Below are 15,923 nucleotides of genomic sequence, written 5' to 3'. Positions count from 1 at the left end.
CAATGAACATGGTCTAGGACTTGTGAAAAGAGGAGGGAAAAGAGCCAAATTTAGAATGCATTTTCGCTAAACTACACGGATTACAAGCTAATAGCAATAGACAAGTTGTTTTCACTAAATGGTATGTTAGTTGATGTTTGTGAGATAATGATATACCTAGAAATTCGTGAAATCATGTTGATATATGTGAAAAAAATGGTATGTCCTAAAATTTCGTGAAAACATGTGCTTTAGTTTTCTTTTTTTTTAGCTGAAACGCATCCTTAGGACTTGACAAAGATACTTTGCTTAGACGAGGGGATGTTCGCATAAAAAATCAAATCCTAACCGGTGACCACTCACTTTTTAGAATTTGTTGAGATTATTAGTCGTGTTAAAAATCCTAAAAATCATCAATCAATGCAAGATCACAACACATTTATTTTCAGATGAGCGAGTTTTGATTCATTCCCAAGTTACTTATTTCAACATAAATGTGCTCCAGAATCATATGGATTGATAATCCAACATCATATATGTACATGTTTGGTTTTCTCAAGGGGTTTAATTTGCTTGGACCGTAAAATGAACCCAAAAGAGCTGATCACAAATGAATTTAACTGGACCATATCCATACCCTTTGCATAAAATAGAACTATCGCGCAGAAGGTAACATTCGAAATGATGGGCTAGATTCAACCTTGAAAAATTCCTAATGAAGATCGAATCATGAGATTTGGGAACTCATTGAGTGCCACGTTTTTTTGGAAAATATGAGAATAATGGGTCATGATTTATTCTGACCAAAAGCAAGTGGTTTCCATGATTTCAGAGTGGAGCCACACGTCGGTGCACTAGACTGGGTCACAATGTTGCAAGGATGAGAAAGCATTATTGGAACAAAAAATATATAATTTTTACATTCCAAACTGGGATATATATATATATATATATATATATATATATATATATATATATATATATATATATATATATATATATATATATATACACACACACACACACACACGTGTCCGGGTCTATTTGAGCACACTTTGACTAATCTCGTGTCCTAAAATTCACGACCGGAAATACCGTAGCCCCAAGGCTCCGTTCAGTTGTCGAGAAAGTTGTGTGGGAAATTGGTTCCCAGAAAAAGTGAAGTGAGGTGAAGTAAAAGAAAAAGAAAATTATTTTCCTGTGAGTGTTCATTTAACAAAAGAATTTTGCAAGAAAAATTAAAGTTTAGTTGTTCATTTGTCAGGAAAAAGAAACTTTCGGAAAAATTTTGTGAGTGTTCACCCATTTTCGTTTTCCCGCGACTCAAAATCCTGTGTTTTTTGCAGGATCACTTTTGTAGGAAAGTAATTCTTGCAGGAAAAGTTAAATTGGTAAGTCCTAGAATTTTCCTGCCAACTAAACACCAGGAAAGTTAGGGGAAAATTGATTTTTCCATCATTTCCTGGCAACTGAACGGGGCCCAAAAGTATTGATAGTACATGTAAGGTTTTGAAACTGAGTATGTAGGAGGAAACAAACCTTAAGTCCAAGCCCAAGGCCTTGTCCCGGCCAATTGTTATCTATTTTTTCATAGTCTTCTTCTTGTTATTTTGTGTTTCGGAGAATGGAAGGGAAAAAATTAGGAAAAATGACGGCCCGGGACGTGTTTGAATAATTAATATCCACCAAGAATATGTTGAAAATATTTGTTAATACTGAAAATGTCATTGGCGGGTATTAATTACCAAAACACATCATTGGCCATCATTTTCCCAAAAAATTAGGGAAAATGACGGCCCATTACGTGTTTTGATAATTAATATCCGCCAAGGGCTGAGAACATTTGTTAATGCAGATAATGTCATTGGCGGGTATTAATATTAAAACACAAACTTGGCCGTCATTTTCTCAAAAAATTAATAAGACATAGGAATAAGGCCTTGTTCCTCTAAGAGCTATAGGGGCTTTTTGAGTTTTATCCTTATCCAATTTTTTTCGTGTTTGTTAGTTTTTCGTCAAAATTTTGTAGATTATTGTTTCATTTTGTAGAGATGAATCGGAGAATTAAAAAAATTAAGCATGAATTTTATCCCAATATTTTTTAAAATACCCAAGATAAAGTCCAAAAATACTCAAGATAAAGTCAAAAAAGCTGTCTTTTAGGACTTTATCTTGGATATTTTAAAAAATATTTGGGCAAAAGTATATATATTTTTTTTTACTTTTCCAATTCTTTTTGTTGAGATGATACAATAATCCACAAAAGTTTGACGTAAAATAAAAAAAAAAGGGGGAAAATTTTGAACGAGAACAAAACTCAAAAAACAGTGTTTCTGCTAACCAAAAAAGTTATGGACCACAATTTTTTGATTTTGTCCTTGTTCAATTTTTTTTTCGTGTTTGGTAGTTTTGCATCAAACCTTTATGTATTATTGGTTAGTCTCGACGAAAGCAATCGGAAAAGTAAAAAAAAAAGACTTTTATACAAATATTTTTGGAAATATCCAAGGAAAATCTAAAAAACCAACTTTTTGGGCTTTTTTGTGTGTGGATATTTTCAAAAACACTAAAATGTATAGTATGTGTAGAGCGCACATGTGTTGTTAGTGTTTATGTAGAGACCCGTAATTTCATCATTTAATTCTTTGTATTTATAATGCAATTGGTCAATAAAAAAAAATGAATTTATGTTTTGAACAAAATGTTGTTGTTAATGTGTGAGAGTGTATGAATTGGGGGTTATAATGTGATTCTTGTGGAATAGAGGGGTGTTAGTGCGTATCAACACACACCAGGAGAACACTTCACTTTCCCCTTCTCTTTTTTTTTTTTGGCGCCGCTATTCGCAGCCCTTTATTTACTCCCGTAGCCCACTAAATTTCGGTAAATGATTGTTGAAAATCATAAATAACATTTCGGTAAATTGTTGTTGAAAACAAAATTATATTTCGGTAACTACATGTCGAAAATATGTTCAACTTTCGATAAACAACTGCCGAACATGCATTTTCGGTAAACATCTGTTGAAAAAAATATTATATTTCGGTAATTGGACGCTGAAAATATATCTCAATTTCGGTAACTAACTGTCGAGTATAATTGAAAATTTTTAACGGGCTATGGGAGTAAATAGAGGGCTGTGAATAGCAACGCCCTTTTTTTTTTCAACGTAAGCTCTCTCAGTCTCCTCTCCCTTTCTCTCTCTCTCTCTTACTCCCTCAACCAAATTCTTGCTACTCCACCATCAATCCTTGAAAACCCACGCACATCTCATCATCCTCGGCCCTCGGATCACGTGGGATTTGGAGGCTAGGGTTTGGTTTGAGCTCAAAGCTTGGTCTTGATACTTGAGGTAGGGATATCCTACCTTCTTTACATGTTAAGTGTTAGTTTGATGTACAAGAATCAAGTTTGATCATCTATTTTGAGTCTTGAATAAATCTAGCGTATGCTGAAATTTTCGTGTGTTCTGGTAATCTGTCTTTTTGGGGCCCTTCTGCTAGGAATCAATTTTTTGGTGTCCCATAACTGTTAAAGTAAATTTCAATACGAAGATTTCGGTACCAAGATCATGGAAAACCTATAATCGCACAATTAGTTATGAATTTTTGAATACCGACTGTTTCCTGAATGTGCGAATCTGTGCGTGGCTGCTTCTGTTAACGTCCTTGGCATGTTGAACACCTTGGGTGACTTTGGGTCTTTTTACAGGAGCTATATGTTTAAGTTAAGAAGGGATTGGCGTTGGAATCAAGTAATTTGGTTAAGTATAGAATTTTTGGTGAATTTCTAAAGCAGGGTTGGTTGACTGGTGCGAAAGTGGTTGCGAATCTTTTTTTTTCTTTTGATTGTTGGGTTAATTTCCTCTCGTTTCTGAACCTGGAATTTTTACTGAGTGTAGTTCTTGTAGTGGTGCAATGTTTGGCATTGGTTTCAATATTTTTGGGTTTAAGATGAAAGATTTGTGATTTTTTTTTAAGAGAGTGGCAAATTTGCACAAAGAAATATGTGGTGCCTTGTGTTCGGGACTTTTGCGGGTTTTGGAAGAACTGAGTTTTAATTTAGGGATTTCTCTCTATATGCTTGTTTATGTGGTAGTTTTAGTACCTTATTGAGTGTCTAAACCCTATGCTTGAAATGGGTGTGATTTGGAAAAACTTGAATCGGATTTTTAAAAAAAAGAAAGAAAAGGCCATAGAAAGAGTTTGGGCTTGTCTATCTTCGAATACTCTTGTTTTAATGTTGGGCTAGTATGTGGGTTTAATTTAAGGGATGTGAGAAGTTGATTTTGTTAAAAGGGTATGTTTTAGTGAATGAATTGGTAAAGAGATGAAAATGGAAGTGGTTAATCTTATTTGAAAGTGGTAATTTTGCGTTTGGAGGATCTACGGGGTCATAGGAACCCGGAATACTTTAACTCTGTTTATGATCACATTATCGTGGAATGGATGTGGTAGTAGCTTAATTGATCGTATCTATTTCGGTTGTGGAATTGTTCTAGAGATGATATTTGGGTTAGTTGAACATATATCGTGTTTGAAATATGAGATAGAGTGAGATCTATGATGCACGTGCATGGACACGGACACGGACACCGAAACTGACACCGGGCGGGACACGGGAATTCTAAAAAAATGGGGACACGGACACGGCGGGGGACACGCCACGTGTATATTTAATTATATATATAAATAAATAAATAATTATAGTTTAACACCCATAAATTTTTAAAAAATTATAATTTGGCCCCAAAATTTTAAAAAAAAATTACAGTTTGACCCCTAATTTTTTCAAAAATTACAATTTGGACCCAAAATTTTTAAAAAAAATTGCAGTTTGGCCCCTGCCGCGTCCCTGCTGTGTCCCCAACGGTGTCTTGCCGTGTCCCCAGCGGTGTCCCGCCGTGTCCCCCTCAAAATTTAATATTAAAATATGGGACACGTGGCGTGTCCCGTACGTATCTCCGAGGTGTCCTGCCGTGCCCCCGTGTCCTGACACTGCGATTCTTCGACGTCTAGATGTGTCGGTGCTTCATAGAGTGAGATACGTGAACACTATATGCATAATAAGGATTTGTTGATATCGGTGTAGTACTTGCGATGATATGGTTTATTAATGATAAGGAGTTAATAAGTGAATAAATGAGATTAATCACATGACATAAGTGATTGGGAATTCGGCGTCTATTTGTTACGTTATGCCATGAATCCTTCTGCACCAAGATGTTAAGTTTTAAAGTGTACGGTAATATGCAAATTTCTGTCTGAACGCGAATTGAAATGTGAATAACAAACAGACACAACAAGAACCTGCAGGACTCATCGATGGGTGAGTGCCTGGTAGAGGACATCGGGGTCCTTTAACTGGCCCGACAGGAGTTAAATGCCCATATTGGATACTTCAGGACCTCCTTATGGGTAAGGTGCCTGGCAGAGGACATCAGGGTCCTTTAATTGGCTTGGTAGGAGCTAAATGCTCATATTGGATACTTCAGGACCTCCTTATGGGTAAGGTGCCTGACAGAAGATATTGGGGTCCTTTAACTGGCCTGGCAGGAGCTAAATGCTCATATTGGATACTTCAGGACCTTATGGGTAAGGTGTCTGGCAGAGGATGTTGGGGTCCTTTAATTGGCTCGACAGGAGCGTAGGCTCAGACACATGATATGAAAATGGTTTATGAAGTTGATGAAAGAGATTTTGGTTTTTGTTAAAGGATTTTGATAATAATAATAATAATAAATCCTTTGGCATTATGAGCGAATCAACGGTCTCCGATATTTGGGCACGAATCAACGGACTCCGATATTACAAAGCTTTACCTGTACTAGTTTGGGTGTTCATCCACATTACCTTACAATCAAAATGGAAAGCTTTGTATGAAATTGGTTTTGATAATCGATGATGTGGATTTGAGACAGAATGGAATATTCATCTGAGAAACAAAGAACTTGAACTTGAGTTGCCACCTTGGATCATCCAATATGTCAATACATGTTTTATATTCCTTCTTTTAGACCTCCAAATCATTGTGGCTTGTTCTCTTGATATGCGGTGGGCAACTTGTTCCGTGTGAATGCATATTTGGTACCTTGTGGTGCTATGCATTGCGAGAGTTTCATATAGGGTATTTGCATGTTAGACTTATAAAAGAAATCTTATTGTGTAGGGATTTTGGTAGATGTTAACTTGAAATTTGAAGATTGGTTTGGGGTTGACGGGTGAGTTTCCTTGTTGTTGAGGTGCGGTATTGTTCGACCTGTCATTGCCTATTTTATGTTCTAACTCTACATGCGTAGTGTGTATGTTTTTGGTGAGAGGTTGGCTAGTTGTGTGAGAAAAGAAAGTGAAAACATTTTGTTAAAGAACTTAGATTAATCTTTAGGTCATTGAAATGGAAATGAAAAAGCAAAGATTGATTTGGGTAATGCCATAACGGTAAGCTAAGATTTTAAGAATATTGGTGTGTGTGGGTGAGAGTGTCAGTGTGTGAGAAATGGAGTTAAATATTTTTCAGCGTGAGTGTGGTATTTTAAGTTCCACTTTTTGACAAAACAAATATGCTTTTGGAAAATATTTTCCCTTGGGATCTGTCTTCACTTTTGCATATAATTTAGGTATGGATATCTTTAAGAGCTAGTGTAGCTCACCCTATCCTTTCAGGTACTTACCATGGCACTTAGCTTGGGTGGCATGGAGTGCACATTGAGACGTCTCTTGAGAGCTTCATTGGTATCATTAAGGAAGTGTTTATCATCTAGTTTAATTCATGTTGTGTACTTTACTCGCAAATTGAAGGTTGTACCTTTTGATTAGAATATATGTAAAGCCATGTATAAACTCATCTCCTTGATTATTATGAAACCCTTTTAAATTGTAAGCGTTTGGGAGACTCTGCGTTAAAAAAAAAGAAGGGAAGGAGAGATTTGTTGTTTGGATTGGCATGACATTTAAGGGTAAATATAGTTGAGAGAAAGACTTTTGTTTTGTGGAAAATATAATATTATTTTAGTTGAAAATCGAGGGCGTGACAGTTTATGTGTTTGTTTGTATAAATGTGTTTGTGGTTCGAGACTTGTTGGTCTTTCAAAGGCAAATTAGCAATAAAGTTGCAGCCATTTCCCCAAAAATGAATAAATAAAAATAAAAAAACAAAGTCGTGGCATGATAAATGTGTTTGAGTAGTTTTTTTTTCCTTCTAATGTTTAGGGTTTCGTAGATGCAGTGTAAGCCTTAGGTAGAGCAATTGATCGAATAGTATCGAGAGAGCATCTCTTCTTCTACTTCCTTTTTTTTTTTGGGAAAAAATAAAAAAATTAATCTTAGATTCATTATGTGAACTTCATAAGCTCATAAGTGCATCTATTAATTTTGTAAGGTCTTGAGTCCATTTTAGGGTACCCTAGTGTAGGGTACTCTAGAGTTTAAGCACTTTTATGAGATTTTAGGATGTACTTACCTATTATAGGATAGGGTACCTTAGGGTTTAGGTACCTTTATAGGGTTTTAAGATGCACTTTTCTATTATAAGGTTTTAAGCAATTTCATTGGGTACCTTAGGGTTTTAAGCAATTTCATAAGGTACCTTAGGGTTTAGTAAAAAGAGTTGTCTTTTATTGTTACTAGTAATTTTGTGATCCAACATAATACTAGTAAAAGAGTTGTCTTTGTTCATGACCAGATATTTTGTCTGTATCGTTCACGTTTTCCTTTAAGTTCAGTCATTTCAAGAGTAATAAACAAACCGACTCCCGATTGAAAGAAAATCATCATTAGTAAGAAAAAACCAATGCAATTGGGATCCATCATCGACCCATGCATTTTAGTTTGTGGAAAAGAGACCCCATAGCATTATGGGGCCAGAATGAATGCAAGTTGTATTCATAGATCCAAACAAGGTGCTGTTGACGGAAATTAATTGAGTACTGCTATGAGTACTACCGTACCGACGGCTGTGTCGGGCCATCTCCGGCCACCGGATGGCCGATCCAAGTCGTCCAAAAATTCTGAAGAAAAAAACTAAAGGGGCCATCGCGTGAATCAACGGCATCCGATGTATGTTACGTTTTTTTTTTTAAAACGTAGGAGATGTACAGCGTGGAAAGGATTAGAACGAATTAAAACGTCGAACCAATGGACTCGTTTCTTTCTGCCCTCTGCATGACGAGGTGGCTTTATCCAATTCCGAGTCAGATCCCAAAAAGGCAAAGGGACCCACATTTATTACCATTATTTAAAGAGGATGGTGAAAAGGTCAGGGGACTCTCAATAAGGGACGCGGGGGCTCTGCTGCCCAGGGGTGGGCAGCAGCCCCTGCCCACACTCACACACACTCACACACGAAGGACGCGGGGGCTCTGCTGCCCAGGGGTGGGCAGCAGCCCCTGCCCACACTCACACACACTCACACACGGCACCGTTTTGTTAAAGAAAAAAAAATTTTCCTTCGCTTGCAATCCTAAGGAGCAGAAACGTGATTATGAGAGCTTTAGAGTTAAAATTTAATTATGTCTCTTTAGAATAATATGATCAGAATAATAAAATCTTCACGTCAATTCAAACGGATTGAAAATTGGAGCACTTAATTTTTTAATCATATTTTTTAATATATAAACGGTCTAAAAAATTAAGTGTGCCACTTTTTAATTCGTTTGAACAAGTACGAATATCTTATTATTCTAATCATATTATTTTAAAGAGATATAATTAACTTTTGTCTATAGGACTCTCATAATCACGTTTCTGATCTACAGGATCCTAAATAAAGAGCAGATACTTAATTATGAGAGTCCTAGAGACAAAAATTAATTATATCTCTTTAAAATAATATGATTAGAATAATAAGATATTCGTACTTGTTCAAACGAATTAAAAAGTGGCACACTTAATTTTTTAGAACGTTTATATATTAAAAAATATGATTAAAAAATTAAGTGCTCCAATTTTCAATCCGTTTGAATTGACGTGAAGATCTTATTATTCTGATCATATTATTCTAAAGAGACATAATTAAATTTTAACTCTAAAGCTCTCATAATCATGTTTCTGCTCCTTAGGATTGCAAGCGGAAGAGTTTTTTTTTTTTCTTTAACGAAACGGTGCCGTGTGTGAGTGTGTGTGAGTGTGGGCAGGGGCTGCTGCCCACCCCTGGGCAGCAGAGCCCCCGCGTCCCTCAATAAGGGACTCTCTCCGTTCTAAATTGAGAGTCCCTTATTGCATTATGAGATGTTCTAAAATGATTGTCCCTTTCCGAAAATAGAAGTTGAAATTCGATAAAATTTCAAAATTGTCCATTTTATTTGAATACAAATGATGCAAAATAGATAGAATATGTGTAATGTTACATGTCCCCTAAAAAAATTGAAATTCCAAAGAAGGATTCTCATTTAGGACCGGAGGAAGTATTATTTATTGCAGTGCCAGCCGTGGCGCGTGTCATGCACATCGCCCCCAAGCGCGTGTCTAGCGAAACTAGGTGAAGAATCTCGGTTTTTGGTTTGCGAATCGTTGCAGATTGGCCTCAATTTTGTCTATATAAGCAGGGCAGGGACATTCTCATCCCTGAGACTCCCAAATTAACAACTGTATTTTGCTCGTGATTAGGCACCGTCATGTCTCCGACCGACTTTTCCGATCAAGTGATGATTGGACTACCGCCCGTAACGGCGGACTTGAGCCCGAGCTCTGGTGAATTCCCGGAAGCCGACGTCGAGATCGTTACCTCCGGTGGGCTGCGCATCCCGGCGCACCGCAGCATCCTGGTACTCCCTCCTCATTTTCTGATGGTGTTGATTGATTATTACTCTTTTCGAATTCGAATCACTCTCGTGTCATTCAATTGGAAAAACCGTTATGTGTGTCCATGATAATGTTTGGTTTGTTTGTTTGCTTGCTATAATTATGATTTTCACTTTCTGTGAACTCGTAAAAGACCATTTTTCGGCCTTTTTGAAAGACTTCAAGTTTCAACCATTTCATTTCTTTTATATTCTGTTTCTCTCTCTTCCTTTTTTGTTCTTTTCTACAAGTTTCAAACAAAGCATTTGAGTTCGGCTTACCTCTGTACCAATATTCACCAAGCACAAAGCTTGTCGGCAACTCACGTTTGGACTGTAGAGGTGCGGTTAGAGTGTTCACAATCGTCGGATAATATTTTTTGAAATCTGAATCATTGAATGCAAAGATAAACGACTGTGTTACAATTGCAGAGAAGCTGGGTCCATTCACCAAAATTTTATAGACTTCAATTTTTCCCCGACACTGAATCCATACAGGGATCCAAATTGTTCATCATAGCAAGTCCGCTAAAAAAATCTCAGTGCTGGACGATCCACGTGATTTTAAACATGAACTGCCCTTATTTTACACTACTTGTTAATAATACGTTTATCAAAATCTCATTAAGGTGATTTTTGTCAAATATTGTAATGCAATATAAACGGTTCAAATAATCGCTACGGTTAAGGTTTAGAGGAGTGTATTAGACAATTAATGGTATGGAAATGCACTGAATTCTATCTTTCCTAACATTACACAGACTTTCAGAAACCTAAATTGTTCTTCTGTTACGTGGATTGGATTTTGCAGGCTTCGGCTTCGCCGGTACTCGAAAACATAATAGATCGGCCGTGCAAGCACCGGAGCTCGGACAGAACAATTCCGGTCCTCGGCGTACCTTGCGGGGCCGTTTCCGTGTTCATACGCTTCCTCTACGCCCCAAAGTCAGTTCCTTCTCAACTCAAGCTTGAATAATTCTTTTACGCTATCAATCACGGTTACATCGTTGTACTTTTAAACCATCTTTTCACTTCATCTGAATTTGCACGCTACTCTCATTATGGACCAGAAAAACCCCTATATTTCAGGAGGAATCTAGAACTCTGAATCCGTCTACCAGATCCCTTTGGCTTCAATCCATTTGTTTGACGTGACAATTTGGTCCATTTAGGTGGCTGATTTGGCACTCCTTACCTAGAATCAGTGTGAGAAAATTAAACTAGTACGAGTCAACCTAGGAAATTAGTTCTGGTGCTATACTTTCTTCTACAGTAATTCACGTGATTCTGATTCTTCCTATATTAGTAGAGGGGTGTGACACTGGATAAATTTTCCCATACCGGGTGGGTACCACATGGTGTCCGAGCAGTTCATCCGAACCGTTCAAAAGTATGTTGCACAGTCCAGATTGTAACCCCCTCTCTCCTCTCACCCCACCACTCTCTCTTCAAATTCGAGCCGGCCAAAATCGAAATGGACGGTCCGAATGTGCCGAGCGGGTCCCACGTGGTACCCACCTAGCATTGAAAAATTTCACACCCTAAAATTGATAAAAAAAAAATTATTTCCAATATTAGTTGCGTGGCAAGGACACTGTAAGAAATAAAAAATACTCGAATTGTGGCCGCACTCCTGTTTAGGATACGTCTCACCAATCATTTAATTTAGTAGGTATCTATCAAATATTATCTGTGAATTTGGTGGTGAAAAATATAATATGGGAGATTCAACAACGGCGTGAAATGACGGCGATGCCCATGATTGCAGGTGCACAGAGGAAGAGATGGGCAAGTATGGAATCCATCTCCTGGCCCTTTCCCACGTGTTCTTGGTGCCTCAGTTGAAGCAGAGATCCACGAAAGCAGTGGGCGAGCGTCTGACGATCGACAACGTGATCGACGTGATTCAGCTAGCGAGACTCTGCGACGCGCCCGATCTTCACCTCAAGTGCATGAAGCTCGTTTCGACTAACTTCAAATCCGTTAAGAAGACGGAGGGTTGGAAGTTCGTTCAAGATCATGACCCCTTTCTCGAACTTCAGATTCTACATTTCATCGATGAAACCGAATTGGTAAAACACCCAAACCAAAACTACTTTTCAATGTTCGTAAAATATATAACCATTTGGTTATGCGTCCCATTTGTTTCTGTATCCAAATGTGTCACGATCTTTGTTTGGTTATGTGTCCATAGCGATGTTACATCAAGTTTTTGGATTGATAGATTGAGCAAATGTCGAGCTACTCTTTGTTTGGAGTGATTCGATATATGTGAATCATACAAGATGTATGCGGAATTCACAATTATCCAACGACTTTGAACACATCTATGTTCGGACATTTGCGGCCGAATTATTTTCTCTAACAAATTTGATTTTTGTTGATTGAAAACAGAGGAAGAGGAGGACGAGGAGGCACAGGGAGGAACAGAGCTTGTATCTACAGCTAAACGAGGCAATGGAGTGTTTGGAGCACATATGCACAGAAGGGTGCACGACGGTGGGGCCGTACGACATGGAGCCCACCAAGAACAGGGGCCCCTGTGGGAAGTCTGCCACGTGTCAGGGTTTGCAGCTCTTGATTCGTCACTTTGCTACGTGTAAGAGGAGGATCAACGGAGGGTGTTGTAGGTGTAAGCGCATGTGGCAACTCCTCAGACTTCATTCGTCCATCTGTGACCAACCGGATGTTTGCAGGGTCCCACTTTGCAGGTACTAATTTTTGAACAAATACTACTTTACAAACACAACTCCGGGCACAATTGCATTCAGAATCGTTTGATGCATGTGTACTTATGTGCATCGAATGGTTTCAGACGTAAATGTGTTTGGAATTGTGTTTGTAGCTTTGCTAATTTTTAAATGTCCAAAAAGTTACTCATTCTTGTTTTTCTTGTTCACTTCTGAATCTTGGTCTTATAAATCATGACAATCATACATGGGTTGAGGCAGAGTCAGGATATAGGTAGTTAAATGAACCTAGCTCAAGAAAAGTAACACTTGAAATTTCACCACATCCGAATCTTGACCATAGTATAATCTTCAAAATGCCACGTGCTTCTCCTCTCAATGCAGCAACTCCACTCGCGCTCTCAATCATCTCTCTCATGAATTTTAGTGGTTTATGATGCATTCCAAAGACGCTTTGAAGCTCGCGCTCTTCACCTGTGCGCAAATTATGTTATTAGATCTTAGACCCTCCATTTGGAGGGGAGGCCCCAACCCTATACGGTGAATGCTAACACCTTAAAATACATGACGCGCGGTATTATTGGATCTTGTTTGCTAGTGCATTACTACATTGATATTATTGGAGCCTGTCTTTATGAAAAAGAGATTCCATTTAGCTGGCATTGGGAAGGACGGCTTGGACGTTCTTTCCAATTTCCTCAGATCACTTTTGTCGTGGTGCCTGATGGAAGGCTACTTTTGTAGGGAGTGATAAATCACTAGTGTGAAATATCTGTGTCTGTCAAATAGAAGGGGAGTTCTAGTTGAATTTCTCCTCCTCCAACGGTGGAGAATTGCCAATGCCAGCAGAATATCTAGCTGTGGTTGTATACTACTACTACACCAGTCCAAAGTGATTGGAGTGAATGGGACAACCAGTGACAGTTTGAAGTACTAATTTGTGTCCCCACTTCTTGATTTTTACTGCATTGATGATCTCTATGGCTTGATATTTTGGTTATTGGAAAAATGTGAGAAAAAATTGGAAATTAATTTTTTCCTCGCTATCGCATTTTTGCTTATGCAAGAACATCATGGGAGAGAATTTTCTTGTGTGGTATAAATATCTGCAAAAAGAAAATTGGGTACTTAGAGGTTCAATGGATTTGATCGGATCCTGTATCCTTCACAGAATCTTCCAAGTTTGAAAATTGTTAGCTCCTTGCCTAACTAGTTTGTCCTGTACTGGTAGAAAAAGTCTAATAACTCGCATGGCATATAACCCCAAGTGAGCATGAGAAAAATAAGTGTTTATCCTCATGGGGTCGCACGTTTGAATTATATGTAGGCAAAACATTCCAAATTTTGGAGCCACACGAGATTTGCCTAGTCATTGACTCCAGGACCTTAGACATCTGGTTATAGGAAACCTCTCCTATGGCAAACTCATTACAAAAAAGTGGGCATAGATATTTAATCTAGTAGCCCACCAAAGAGCTACTTATTTCTTGCTTTTAATTAATTAATTAATGCTTATTTGAAAGCGTGGGGCTTGATAAATTGGTGGCTTGTGTTTATTAATTGCAGGCAATTCAAAATGAAAGCTCAACAGGGGATGAAAAAGGGTACTGAAGATGCAATCAGGTGGAGGCTGCTAGTGAGGAAGGTGGTATCGGCTAAAGCAATATCTTCATTGTCACTGCCAAAGAGGAAGAGAGAGGAGGAAGCAAGAGAGAGATTAGATCACCATGGAGTAATTAGAAGCTTCAGACTATAAAAAATAAAATAAAATAAAATAAACAACTACGGATACAGATAGAGATCTACTTATACTCCTTTCGTCCCAAGTTGCTTGCTCTTTTGGAGAATCATGCATTTTGTACCTTAAAAATAACGTAAGCACATGGTTCCTTAAAAAGGCCGAGTAATTTGGGACGGAGGGAGCAGTGTATATATCCCTTTTATATATTTACATGTATTAGGTGTTGTGTCCACTATAAATCAATGCGGTGTGTGGCCTTTTTATTGCCTGGCTTTGCATCCATTTAATTAATTTAAGGGGGTTCTTAGTATAGGCTAGAAGAAAACCCTGAGAGTAGGGCTTGGTCGATTCCTATACTAAAAGGAGTCCTAAGTTAGTGTTTGGTTGTTCTTTGACTTTCTCACATAATGTATCCTGGTTTTGTGTCCGTTTGTTTTATTCTTGATCAAGTTTTTTTTCTCTCTCTCTCTCTCCCAGATTTCTCTTAGATAAGCTGATCTATAGCGTGAAAAATATCATAAATATCGTAGCAGAAAATAGGAACGTTGGATTAGATCAAGCTGATTTTTTTACATGCATGACATCTCAAATAAATATTTCAAATTAATGAACGGCTCAAAGTATTCATGTGAAACCCCAAGAGAGGCCTCATGCACTCATTGAAAGGCTCCATGCACCTACCGGTGTACGATATGTGCACAACCCGTCGGTACCCACATCATTTTCATTATGAAAACAACATTCTAACTGCAGTCACCAAAAACGCATTTCTGATTGTGAAATAGCACTTGCAGGATGTAAAAGGAGCAGACTTGCTGATAAAAAAAAGAAGCAGCAGCAGACTTGGGTATTTTATCCATGTGGAGGGTCCTCCCTAGCCTGCACCTTGAAAACGTGGTACACACATGCACCTCGCACTCAACTGAAAGGTTCCACCATTCCAAATAGAATCTTGACCTTGAACTGAGAATGGGGTGAAATCAAAATGGGACTCTTGAAATGCAACTCTTAAAGGCCTTGGGATTCCGAAATCTTCAATGAACATGCTCTAATAGCTGCAATACACAAATTTTTTTTTTGCTAAATGGTATGTTAGTTGATGTTTGTGAGGAGAATGACACACCTAAAAATTCGTGAAAATATGTTGATGTATGTGAAAAAAATGACATGCCTTAGAAATTTGTGAAAATATGTGTTTTAGTTCATTTAGTTTAGTTGAAACGCATCCTTAGGGCTTGCCAAAGATACTTTGCTTAGTTGAGGGGGTGTTCGCATAAAAAATCAGATCCTAACCGGTGACCACCCACTTTTTAGAATTTGTTGAGATTATTAGTCGTGTTAAAAATCATCAATCGATGCAACATCACAACACATTGTAAATAGATAAGTGAGTTTCGATTCATTGCCAAGTTTCTTATTTCAACATAAATGTGCTCTAATCTTCTTCGTTTTAAGTCTCAAAATCCTTGCGCACGATGCCCAATAAATTTTCTTTATCTGTCTCTCTCCACTCATTATTCCTAAAAATCTTCCTCAAAACCAAAACTGAACAGGGTTTGGGATTGATAGCCCATCATCATATCTTTTACATGATTGGTTTTCTCAACGGGTTTACTAATTTGTTTCGACCGTCGAAGTGGACCAAAAAGAGCTGATCACAAATTATTTAACAGAACCATATCCATACCCTTTGCATAAAATAGTACTATTGCGCATAAAGGTAACATTCGAAATGATG

The 15,923-nt window shown here is 37.8% G+C and overlaps 1 protein-coding gene and 1 long non-coding RNA gene across 2 annotated transcripts; both read left to right on the top strand.

Moving 5' to 3' along the window:
* Positions 1 to 3,276: 3,276 nt before the first annotated feature.
* LOC131335940 (uncharacterized) lies at positions 3,277 to 6,891 on the top strand. Its single transcript, XR_009202686.1, has 2 exons — positions 3,277 to 3,331; positions 6,642 to 6,891. It is a non-coding gene; the product is annotated as an uncharacterized LOC131335940 (long non-coding RNA).
* Positions 6,892 to 9,505: 2,614 nt separating this feature from the next.
* LOC131335938 (BTB/POZ and TAZ domain-containing protein 1-like) lies at positions 9,506 to 14,612 on the top strand. The gene is made up of 5 exons (XM_058371502.1): positions 9,506 to 9,739; positions 10,566 to 10,699; positions 11,523 to 11,826; positions 12,149 to 12,465; positions 14,011 to 14,612. The coding sequence occupies exons 1-5, from the start codon at positions 9,590 to 9,592 to the stop codon at positions 14,198 to 14,200; spliced, it is 1,095 nt and encodes a 364-aa protein (XP_058227485.1). The 5' UTR covers positions 9,506 to 9,589; the 3' UTR covers positions 14,201 to 14,612.
* The last annotated feature ends 1,311 nt before the right edge of the window (positions 14,613 to 15,923 follow it).

This window comes from Rhododendron vialii, chromosome 8a (genome assembly GCF_030253575.1).
Source record: "Rhododendron vialii isolate Sample 1 chromosome 8a, ASM3025357v1".
Classification (NCBI taxonomy): domain Eukaryota; kingdom Viridiplantae; phylum Streptophyta; class Magnoliopsida; order Ericales; family Ericaceae; genus Rhododendron; species Rhododendron vialii.
Note: the sequence above shows the minus strand (reverse complement) of the source record. Positions and strands in the feature narration are given on the sequence as shown.

Coding starts and splice junctions, on each gene's coding strand:
- LOC131335938 (XM_058371502.1), top strand. CDS start 9,590: ATGTCTCCGACCGACTTTTCCGATCAAGTGATGATTGGACTACCGCCC. Junction 11,827..12,148: donor TCATCGATGAAACCGAATTG/GTAAAACACCCA, acceptor GATTGAAAACAG/AGGAAGAGGAGGACGAGGAG. Junction 12,466..14,010: donor TGCAGGGTCCCACTTTGCAG/GTACTAATTTTT, acceptor TATTAATTGCAG/GCAATTCAAAATGAAAGCTC.